At 40.6% G+C, this 12,391-nt stretch overlaps 2 protein-coding genes across 3 annotated transcripts in view; one reads left to right on the top strand and one right to left on the bottom strand.

The window, feature by feature from the left end:
• The window catches only part of ccdc62 (coiled-coil domain containing 62), a 51,476-nt gene extending 40,336 nt beyond the window's left edge, over window positions 1–11,140 (bottom strand). For both annotated transcript variants that reach the window (XR_007264638.1, XM_020512885.2), the window contains exon 1: window positions 11,018–11,140. Coding sequence is in view for 1 of the 2 variants with exons in the window: in XM_020512885.2 (XP_020368474.2) it covers window positions 11,018–11,047 (30 nt within the window). In the remaining variant the exon portion in view is untranslated. The remainder of the gene's footprint in view (window positions 1–11,017) is intronic.
• The window catches only part of denr (density-regulated protein), a 29,015-nt gene continuing 27,697 nt past the window's right edge, over window positions 11,074–12,391 (top strand). The window contains exon 1 of the mRNA XM_020512886.2: window positions 11,074–11,478. The gene's annotated coding sequence lies outside the window, so the exon portion shown is untranslated. The remainder of the gene's footprint in view (window positions 11,479–12,391) is intronic.

The raw sequence follows: 12,391 nt of genomic DNA, 5'->3' as shown, positions 1-12,391 counted from the left end.
CTGGACTCTTCTTCAGAAATGAAGAAGGGTCCAGACCCGAAACGTCAGCTTTCCTGCTCCTCTGATGCTGCTTGGCCTGCTGTGTTCATCCAGCTCTACACCTTGTTATCTCAGATTCTCCAGCATTGGCAGTTCCTACTATCTCTGAGTATTTATCAAGCAGCTTTAATGTGATAAAGGTCCCAAGGCTCCTCCCAAGAGTATAATAAAGCAATACATTGCAGATTAAAACCACTTATATAACAGAAGATCACATGGCCCCAGGAGCCTACTCCATCATTCAACACAATCCTGGCTGATCTTGTGCTTCAGCTGCACTCACCTGCCTGCTCCTATATCCCTGGATCCTCTGAGAGATCAAGAATCTCTATACTGGCGTCTTAAACATATTCATCAATGGTGCATTCACAACCTGTTGACAACAGAATCCCAAATACCTATAACCCTTTGCATGAAGAAATTTCTCTTCTTTTTGGTCCTAAATAATAGTCCCCTTATCCTGAGACTGCGCACCCGTGTTTTTGATTACCCTGGAGAGGAAGCAACAGCTCTGTATTAACCCTGTCAATAATCCTTTCAGAATCTTGTAATGTTTGAACAAGATCACTTTTCCTTCACATAAACCCCAGAAAATAGGCCAAGTTTAATCAGCCTCCCCACACAGGGACTTCCTTTTCATCCCAGGAGCCAAACTAGAGAACTATCAACATCTTTTCTCCCCCAACTCAAAACATTAGCCTGCTCTCTCTCCATGGATGCTGTCTGATCCACTGTGATCTCCAGCATTTGTTGTTTCCACTATAGATTCCTGCATCTGCAGCAATTTGCTCCTCCAAACTACAGAATCTTCACTGTACTCCCTTCAACACAATTATATCCTTCCTCAAATACCCAGACTCTTATCACCACCCTTGGTCTCACCTTGATTATGATTGATCAGAGACTGTGGGAAGCAAAGGTGGATGTTATGTTTTAAAATGTTTTTAAAAAAGATAAGAACTAGGAGCAAAAGCAGGCAATTCAGCGCCTCGAGCCTGCTCCGCCATTTAACACAATCATGGCTGATCGCATCTCGGCTTCAAGTTCACTTTCCTGTCAGTTCCCCACAACACCTTACTAATTAAAAATCTATCTCCTTAAATTTATTCAGTGTTCCTGCCTCCACTGCACTCTGGAGTAGTGAATTCCACAGATTCACGATCCTTTCGGAGAAGTAATTGCTCTTCATCTCTGTTTTAGATCTACCATCCCTTAGCAAAAAACTATGTCCTTTCGTTCTAGATCGTCCCTCAAGGAGAAATATCTGTTCTATGTCGACTCTGTCGATCCCCCTTAGTATTTTAAATACTACAATTATATTGCACCTTATCCTTCTAAACATGAACATGATCAACATAGGCCTAAACTACTCAATCTCTCCCTATACGACAAACCTTTCATCTCTGGAATTAATCAAATGAATCTCCTCTTAACTGCTTCCAATGAAATTACATCCTTCCTCAAGTAAAGGGACAAAAACTGTACGCAGTACCAGATGCAATCTGATCAATGCCCTGTACAATTGCAATGCTTACCTACTTTTATTCTCCATTCCTTTGTCAATGACTGCCAAAATTCCATTTGCCCTCCTTATTATCTGCATACTAGTTTTCTGGAATTAATGAATGATAAAACAGAGATCCCACTGTACAGAATCATTTTGAAGTTTATGCTGCATTTAGGTAATAAATTACCCTTTATTTCTTTTGACCAAAATGGATTACTTCACACATATCCATATTAAACTCTCTCTGCCAAGTTTTGTCCTATTCACCTAACCTAACCATATCCATTTGTAAATTTCTTAATTGAAACTTTCTTTCCCACTTATTTTAATGTAATCTGCAAATTTGGCTTCAGTACATTGTATCCCTGCATCCAAGTTATTATAGATTGTAAACAGTTAGGGCCCAAGGACCAAACCCTGTGGCATGGCACCAGTCACTGTCTGCCAACCAGAAAAAGACCCATTTATCCTAACTCTCGGCTTTCTATTAGTTAGGCAATCCTCTATCCAAGTTAATACGTTACCCCCAAACCCTGTGATCTTACCTTGTGTATTAACCTTTTGTGCAGTACATTATCAATTTTTTTTATTCATTTGTGGGATGTTGGCATTCATTACCAATCCTAATTAACTAAATATCCAAGGACACATGTCCTATCAATATGATAGGCAGATGGGCAGAGGGAGTGCTGGGTTGAATTGTAATAGTATAAAAATGAAACTAAATTGATATCAAGAAGTAATATAGAGTCACAAAGGACTGAATCTGTGTGGGTTAGAATTGAGGAACCACAAAGCAAAAAAGAACCTGATGGGAGTTGTTACAGACCTCCTAGCAGTAGTCAGGATGTGGGGAATAAAATAATCAGGAAATAGAAAAGGCATACACGAAAGGCACTATTACAACAATCAGGGTATTTATTACAATAATCAAGGGAGACACCAAAATGTGAGTGGACAGGGAAAATCAGGTTGGCAGTGGATCTCAAGAAAAGGAATTTGTGGAATGTCTATAACATTTTTTTTAAACAGTTTGTGATACAGCTCACTAGGGAACAGGCAATACTGGATTTGGTAATGCATCATGAGGCAGACTTGATGAGGGAGCTTAAGGTGACAGAATTCACCCTGCAGAAGCTGGTATCAGATGTATTGTACTGCAATTGAGTAAAGGTATGAGCGAGGAACCGCCACAGTTGATTGGAAGGAGAGCTTAGCAGGAAAGATGGTGGAGCAGTAATGGCAAGGGTTTCTGGGGGTAATTTGGGAGGCACAGCAAAAATTCATCCAAGGAAGCAGCAGCATACTAAGGGAAGGATGAGGCAACAGTGGTTGACAAGGAATGTCAGGGACAGCATAAAAGCAAGAAAACCCATAATGTGGTGAAGATCACTGGGAAGCCAGAGCATTCGGAAACCTTTAAATACCAGCAGAGGGCAACTAAAAAAGCAAGAAGGGGAGAGAAACTGAAATATGAGAGTAAGCTAGCTAGTAATATAAAAGAAGATTGCAAGAGTTATTTTAGATATCTAAAAGGTAAGAGAGAGGTAAGCATAGACATTGGACAAATGGAAAATGAGGACAGAGAAGTAGTAATGGGGAAACAACGAAATGGCATAAGAACTGAATAAGTACCTTGCATCAGTTTTCATGGTGGAAGACACCAGCAGCATACCAAAACTTCACGAGAGTCGGGGGAAGAGGGGAGTGGAGTGGCCATCAATAAGAAGGTGCTGGGAAAGCTGAAAACTCTGAAGATCAGATGGACTACACCAAAGACGTCTGAAAGAGATAACTGAGGACATTGGAAAGGCACTGGTGCTGATCTTACAGGAATCACTGGAATCAGGGAGGGTCGCAAAGAACTGGAAAGTGGCTAATGTAACACCCCTATTTAAGAAGGGAGAGAGGCAGAAGACAGGAAACTATAGGCCTGTTAGCCTGATTTTAGCCATTGGTAAGATTCTAAAAGTTCATTATCAAGGATGAGATTGTGGAGTACTTAGAAATGCATGGTAAAATGGGGCTGACTCAGCACAGCTTCATTGAGGGGAGGTCATGCCTGACAAATCTGTTAGAATTCTTTGAGGGGGTAACAAGCAAGTTAGACAAAGGAAAGCCAGTAGAAGTGATCTGTTTGGATTGCCAGAACACCTTTGACAAGGTGCCACATAGGAGGGTGTTAGGTAAGAAAGGAGCCCATGGTTTTAGGGCAAGATACTGGCATGGATAGAGGATTGGCTGATTGACAGAAAGCAGAGAGTAAGGACAAAGGGGTCTTTTTCGGGAAGACAGCCAGTGACTTGTGGAGTTCCACAGGAGCCTGTGGTGGGACCATAACTATTCACGTTATACATTAATGATGTGGACAAAGGAGCAGTGGGCACTGTTGCCAAATTTGCAGATGACACAAAGATATGTAGAGGGGTAGGTAGTGTTGAGGAAGCACAGAGGCTGCAGAAGGACTTGGACAGGCTAGGAGAGGAGAGGAGAGGAAGTGGCAGATGGAATACAAATGTGGGAAAGTGTGAAGTTATGCACTTTAGTAGGAAAATAGGGGCATAGACTGTTTTGTAACTAGGAAAAGGCTTCGGAAATCTGAAGGGACTTCAGAGTCCTGGCTCAGGACTCTATTCAAGTAACAAGCAGGTTTAGCTGGCAGTTAGGAAGGCAAATGCAATATTAGCATTCATTTCAAGACAGCTAAAGTACAACAGCAGAGATGTACTGTTGGTGCTGTATAAAGCTCTGGTCAGACCACAGTTGGAATACTGTGAGCAGTTTTAGGCCTTGTATCTAAGGAAGGATGCGCTGGCTTTGAAGTGGGTCCAGAGGAGGTTTACAAGAATGATCCCAGGGATGAAGGTCTATCATACGAGGAGCAGTTGAGGACTCTGGCTCTGTACTCAATTGAATTTAAAAGGATAAAAGAGGATCTCAATGAAACCTACAGAATACTGACAGGCCTGGATAGAGTGGATTTGGAGATGATGTTTCCACTGGGAGGAGAGACTAGGATCCGAGGGCACAGCCTCCGAGTGAAGTGATGACTTTTGGAACTGAGATGAGGAGGAATGTCTTCAGCCAGAGAATGGTTAATCTGTGGAACTCACTGCCACAGAGGGCTGTGAAGGTCAAGTCATTGAGAGTCTTTAACACGGAGACAGATAGATTCTTGATTGGTAAGGGAATCAAGAGTTGCAAAGAGAAGATAGGAGAATGGGGTTGAGAAACATATCAGCCATGATTGAATGACAGAGCAGACTTGAGAGGCTAAATGGCCAAATTCTGCTCTGACATCTTATGGTGTAATTATCCAGACAGCAGTTAAAAGTCACTGCTGTGCATCTGGAGTCAGATGTAGACCAGGTAAAGAGGCATATTTTTCACATCAGTGAGCCAAAAGGGTCTTTACACAGGTTATATTGGTTACATGTTTTCCATTTGACTTTTAATTCCAGATTTTATTGAATTCACCATCTGCCATGGTCAAATTCAAACATTAAACAGGAGTTCTGGATGACTAATCAAATGACATTACCACTATGAAATAGCTTTTATTTGAGATTTTATTGAACTCAAATTTCACCATCTACCAAGGCCAGATTGAAACCCATGTTCCCAGATCATTAGATTGGGGTTCTGGATTACTAGTCAAATGACACCATCACTATGCCCACCACTTCCTCCTACCTTTTAACTATACACCGGACAAGGATCAGCATGAGTTTTCACAGTGAAACATCTCTCAGTAGGCTGTCATGTGAGCTTACATCTCTGATTATATCTATTTTTATATTCAACATTCATTTTTTGCACGATGGAGACCAAAATCACAATGTTCCAAATATGATATCACTGAAATTTTGCAGCAAGACTTGTTTATCGCAAGGGGATTGGAATACAGCTATTAAGGTTAAAATGTCTTTACTTTCCTCACAGTGTAAAGCTTTTCTTCATGCTTCTTATACCAACCAACTTAAATCATGATCCTCTGAATCTGCCAAGAGGAGCATTTTATCTCCATCTACTTCACTTACACCACCTCACTGCTGAGCATCTCTATGAAATATCTGCTTTTGCTTCTCTTCTTTAGGAAGAACAATGCTAGCTTCTCCAATCTATTCATAGATCCATAGATGTAACTGAAGTCCCTTATACCAGGAACTAGTCTCAACTGTCTTCTTCATTCTCTCGAAAGCCTACATACCCTTCCTAATGCATTCTCCCATGATTGGTCCCAGCATTGCCAAAGCTTTATAAAGGTTCTTCATAACTTTCTCACTCATATGCTCAATGCCCCTTTTATAAAGCCCAGGATCCATTGTTCTTTCTCAATCTGCCCTGTCTCCTTCAATGATTTTTGTACACATACTCCCAGCACCAGTCTCAGTAATAACAATTTAATTAAATACATTTCTGATTTTGTTGCAGTTAATCAGTTTATTTGATCATTTGACATTACACAACTCCCTGTGCTTTTGCACCCCTTTAGAATTGTACCCTTTAGTTTGAATTGCCTCTCCTCTTGCTTTCTATCAGAAGGAGTCATTGACGGTTAGGTTTCCTCTCTCATGCGTTCAGCCTTTCCACTAGCCTATCTATGTCATCTTGATGTCTGTCTCTATCCTTCTCACAGTTCACAATACTGTTATGATCCAGCTGATGTTAATACTGGACAAGCAAGATCCAGAGTAATTTCCGGCTTAGTAGACTCTAACTATATTTTTCAAAACCATGAAGATCAGTTAATGAACACATTGACAAGAGTCCACCAGTGTACTTTTAACACAAAGAATAACATGTTTATTAAGCAAGAAAAACATGAACTATATTTTGCTAGACAAAGTGGTTGGAAAGATTTTATTACAAACACCAGAAAAAGATTCAAACTCGCACTCTTCCTTTATCCCTCCCATATTCTTAGAAACACCAAAACCCCAGCTAACATTTAGCACCATCTCCACAAGATAGCTCTCTCAGGCTGGCACAGCTGCAACCGGTTTCTTTACAGTAAATGTACGTGCATTCTCAACATATTTTTTCTCTTTTTCATCAAGTAGTATTTCCCCCAAGACCCAAAACAAAGTGCAAACTAAACTCACTGTTACTTAAACTCCATGTTAAGTTCCCTAAACCTCAATTTCTAGCAGTCATGCAGGATTTCTTATTAGAGAGGTTAATACTCCTGCCTCAACGCTCTGACATACAGAGACTCACTTCCTTTTGGAACTTCCTGTGCCTGTTTTTTTTTTTACCCGGACCTCCGTTGCGCAGTATTTTTTCTACTTTTAATTTATGCACTAAACTACTAACCCTCCATCTCATCACTTCAAGGGTTTTAAAACCTCATTAAAAATGCACATATATAAAGAGGCTCCCAGACTTCTCATCACCCAGCGTACAAGATTAATTCTGTAATGAAACTAAAACCACATTTTCCTCCTCCTTTACACAAAAAATACAAAAACATAACTTAGAAATCTAAAGTTATGCATTGGTCCTAACAATATTTCCAAATTTTATGTCATCTGCAAATTTTGAAATCGTGTCCTATACATTCAAGTTGAGTAATTATAATACATCAAGAAAAGCGGTGATATTATGTTGAGCTCTAATAAACACCCTTATATATTTTCCTCCAGTCCAAAAAACAACAATCATTTACCACTCTTCTTTGTTTCCCATCACTCAGCCAACTTTGCGTTCATACTTTCTCCTGTTATATCATGAAATTCAACTTTGCTGGCAAATCTAATACATAGATTTTATCAAACAGAAGTCCAAGTACATGTCATCAAACCCAACAATTATTTCCTTTACAAATCTCAAACAAGTTAGTTAAACATGATTTGTTTTTAACAAATTTGTACTGGCTTTCCTTAATGAATCTATATTTTTCTAAGTGACTGTTAATTTAGTCTCAGATTATCATTTCTAAAATCCTTCCTACTACTGAGGTTAAACTGATTAGCGTGTTGCTGCTGGATTGATCCTTACGTCTTTCCTTAAACAAGGATGTACAATTTGTTAATTCCCAGTCCTCTGGAATAACCACTGTATACAAGGAAAGGTGGAAGATGATAGCCAGTAACTCCAGAATTTACATCCCTCCTTTGCTGTGGTTTCTTGGATGTATCCCATCTGCTCCTGGTGACTTTTGAACTTTAAAGTACCAGCAACATTTCAAATATCTATATCAATTTTTTTAACCCATCTAGTAATTCAACAGCCTCCTCTTTGACCAGGCATTCACTGCATTTTCTTCCTGGGTAAAGTCAGATGCGATGCATTCATTTAGCATTGTAGCCATGCTCTCTACCTCCATGTGTAGAACCCACCTTGGTAAATAACTGGCCTCCAACTCCTCTTACCATCTTTTTAATATTGAAACTTTTATAGATGAGTTTCAAATTCCCTTTTGCGTTATAGCTGCCAGTCTCTTCACATACTATCTCTTTGCTGCTCTTATAGAATGGATAATCAGAGTCTTTTTCCCAGGTTAGAAATGTTCTGAAGAAGGGTCACTAGACCCGAAACGTTAACTCTGCTTTCTCTCCACAAATGCTGAGTTTTTCCAGCAATTTCTGTTTTTGTTTTAGATATGTTATTTACTAAGCAATGCAGGTTTAAGGTAAAAGGACAAAGTTTAAAGAAGATGTGTGCAGTTTTTTTTTTACACAGATAGTGGTAAGTGCCTGGAATGCACTGCCAGAGGTGGTAGAAGAAGATAAAATAGCAATATTAAATCTTTACAGTTGCACCATTTTTCATTTTCCCTCTGAACCTTCTATGTTCAGCCTGGCTCTCACCGTTATTATTAATATTAGACCACATTGTACAGCTTCTTCTTGCTTCCTATATCTCCTGTCATCAATGAATCTCTCCTTGTTTCTCCCTCCTTCCCTGTCCAGAGAATTTACCAGAAATATACCAAAACAAGGGGTTCAAAACATTTTTCTTTGAGGGCTACTTTTTGGATTTCCGGGACTCCTTTCTCATTCTCATTGGCCCCTATATTAGAAGATTTAATCATCTAGTAACGTTACCTTCTGTACTTGTTTTAACATAGGATATTTGGCCTTTCTCAGAAGCACAATTAGAAGAGTTCATCAATATCCCAAGAATCATAATTGCTCCATTAAACTTAAAGCCACAACATACAAGGGAAGCATTAATTTACTAGATTTAAGAGTACTTAATTTGGTACAAGAAAACAAAAGGCATGAGCTAACAACAAAAGCTTCCTCTTAGTCAAAGTGCACACTTCTACACATAACAAACCATCAGCCTAAATATGACCCTTGCAGACTGAAGTTGTAACTAATGTGTTTTCATTGCATATGCACAATGTTGGAAAATTTAAACAGGCAGTTTCTATCCTTTACACAGCATCTCATATTTTAAGATTAACAATTAATTTAGCACTAACAACAACAATAAAAACAAAGTTGCTGGAAAAGCTCAGCAGGTCTGGCAGCATCTGTGAAGAAAAAAATCAGAGTAAACGTTTCGAGTCCGGTGACCCTTTGTAAGAAGGGTCTGAGGAAGGGTCACGGGACCCAAAACGTTAACTCTGATTTTTTCTTCACAGATGCTGCCAGACCTGCTGAGCTTTTCCAGCAACTTTGTTTTTGTTCCTGATTTACAGGATCCACAGTTCTTTCATTTTTTATTAATTTAGCATTGATGTTGATCTATCATTTACTTGTACAAAAAGAGTTTCAAACTTCTACCATCTTTTGGTTTCTACTTTTACCACTCAAAGTTCTGTTCTAATTTTCAGGTTATGCTCCCTAGTCCTAAACCTCTTTAAATTCCATTACTATTGACTTCATTATATTTTCTTCATTACAACATTAACAGTAAAGCACTGTAGAATGTCCCAAGAGGATAATAACACTATAAAATTGCAATTCATCTTTAATAACTTGGGATCTTGATATATGCAGAACAATTACATGTTTATCATTAACAGCCACTGCACATCTCTAGTAATTCACAGCATGTGAAACATTCTGAGTTGTGATAACACAAACGCAAATCTTTTCTTTGAAATTATCCTGTTCATTATTAAATTATCCAAATAACTGTGTTAGTAACAATAGTAATTCTACATGTTTTCAATCAAATGGCTCCTGAACTTATGCAGACTTAAGCTAGTAACTCCACTGATTTGTTTTCAAGATGTTTAGTATTTCACTGACTTCAATCTTTCCCAGTTTTTAGTTAGATGAATATTCTTTGTTGACAGATTTAAGACCTAATATTCTTGAGTAGATTTGTAGCTTGGGTTGTGGATGCTGTGGTTGGTTCACTTGCCGAGCTGGTTCATTAGTTTGAAGCATTAACTTCTGCATCGGAGGCTGCACTGATGACGTTACCCAACAGGGTAATGAAATGTCCGCAAATTAATGAACCAACTCAGCAAGCAAACCAACCACAGCAGATTTAAGACCGTTCTCTCCTCCATGCGCTCTTCTATCCTTTGCTGAGCCACCTCCTTCTGCCTTAGCACCCATCTCCTCCTCATAGACTCTCACCCACTTGCATCCTCTTAGCCACTCCTCCCCACCTCCCTTCCCTCAGTTCTCGGGTTCCAGCTTTCTCACTGTTCCATGTCTACTGCTGATATCCTGAAAGTCAATTGATCCAACTATTATCATCAGCAGGCATGGGAGAGAAACAATCTGTGATTGCAGGAGCTGCTTCTCACAGGTTCTGTCACTTGCACTTTCAACAGGGATTAGCTTTTTTTCACTATTGCTTATTTTGAATTTTCCCAGGCATTTTTGGAGGAGTTGCGATTTCAAGGGTGAGTGGCTGTGCAGTATGAACCGTAACCAAACTATCTTTAAAGGCAGCTACTTATTCTGTTGTAGTTTTGCTTACTAATTGATTCCCATTCACCTGTCACTGAAATTGGCCCTGTCTCCAATTAAGTCTTTCTACCCCAGATTGCTCTTTGATTTTTCCTATACCTAACCTAAACATTAGATCACTGTCCACATCTCCTCAACAGACATTCGATCCACCTCACTAATGAGACAGGGGCATTTTTGATCGAGAAAACTATTTAACTCCTCAAAACTATTTAAACCATTGTTACTACTGTCCAAATTAAGATAGTTAACGAGTCTCATTATCACTACTTTAAAACTATTTTTCGCAATCAACCCAATGTAAACAAAGACGTACTGCGGATGCTGGGAATCGAGTTAAGAGCATAAAATGTTGGGAAAACTCAGCGGCTCTCTACACAGATTCTACAGCTCTCAACCAAACGTAAAGTTTGGTCAATAATAAAAACAAATAACAGCGGACGCTGGAGATCTCAAACAACAAAGACTGCTGGAGAAACTCAACACATTTGGCGGCATCTGTGGAGAGAGATAAAGAGTCCAGTGACCCTTCATCAAAACAGTACAGGGGAAAGTTTGGCACCAATGACAAAACAGAAAGAACTCCCACCCTGTGTCGCCGCCTCGGTTTCATCGCCATGTCCAGTCGGGCTCCCCCCAACCCAACCCCGAGCCCGGAACGGGCATCAGGACTTTGATCAAACTCCCCCCTCTCCTCCACCGACTGCCATGCTCAGAGCGACCGGCTAACGAAGGACCCTCCGCGGGCGCCTGCACAACACCGACGGCAAAAAAAAACTGCCGCCGGCAATTCCGCCGATAATCTACATTTTCTCTCGCCATCTGAACCGACGGCGTAAAGGCGTCGCGGACAATGAGAAATTTGAACCGGCACCGCACTGGGCTGTCCTGCTTGTCGTTATCCGAGCGACAGGGGAGACGGGAGGCCCTCAGAGACGTGCGCAGGCTTCGCTCGATCGGCGGGTTCATTCAGGCGGTTCGCTTTTCTTCATGAATCTTTTTATTATCGGCGGTAGATGATTACGCTGGAAACTGGTGGCAGTCGATAAGGTTTGGAGTTTGTGTAGTTTCTTGTGTGGAGCGGCAAGACTGTCCAGGATAAATTCACACACTGTGTGGCACTAAAGTGGTCCTCAAGGTGTTAATCAGGCTGAACATTCCTGGAATTATTTCATTTTAATTCCCCTGAAAAACCCGTATTTTGATAATGTTCTGTTGGACGTCGCTCACTTTAGATTTGTTTGCTCCCATGCTGGTGCAGTAATTACATTCTGTGTATGGATCAACATTTTATATATATAGGACAAGCCCATATTGGGATCTTGAATAGCGAACAAATTTTAGATAAACCTTTCCTGTGTGTAAAATTAGTCCAAAACCCATAAAATCAGGTGCACTTGGCAATGTCAGCACATATCGACCTAATTTAGGGCACTTGATCAGGAGAAATTTCCTTTACCCAGAATGGTGAGCCTGTGGAATTCACCACAGAAAGCAGTTGATGCCAAATCGTTGAATGTTTTCATGAAGGAGTTAGATACAATTCTTAGGACTAAAGTGATCAAAAGGTATGGGGAGAAAGTGGGAACAGGATGCTGAATTGGTTGAGACAACAAGGTGCAGGGCTGGATGAACACAGCAGGCCAAGCAGCATCATAGGAGCAGAGAGGCTGACGTTTCGGGCCTAGACCCTTCTTCAGAAAAGGGGGAGGGGAAGGGGGTTCTGAAATAAATAGGGAGAGAGTGGGAGGCAGATAGAAGAGGGATAGAGGAGAGGATAGGTGGAGAGGAAACAAACAGGTCGAAGAGGCGGGGATGGAGCCAGTAAAGGTGAGTGTAGGTAGGGAGTTAGGAAGGGGATAGGTCAGTCCAGGGAGGACGGACAGGTCAAGGGGGTGGGATGAGGTTGGTCGGTAGGAGGTGCGGCTTGAGGTGGGAGGAGGGGATAGGTGGGAGGAAGAAC

Source organism: Rhincodon typus, chromosome 24 (genome assembly GCF_021869965.1).
Source record: "Rhincodon typus isolate 14 chromosome 24, sRhiTyp1.1, whole genome shotgun sequence".
Lineage (NCBI taxonomy): Eukaryota > Metazoa > Chordata > Chondrichthyes > Orectolobiformes > Rhincodontidae > Rhincodon > Rhincodon typus.
The sequence above is the reverse complement of the archived record's forward strand: the minus strand, read 5'-3'. Positions and strand labels throughout refer to the sequence as shown.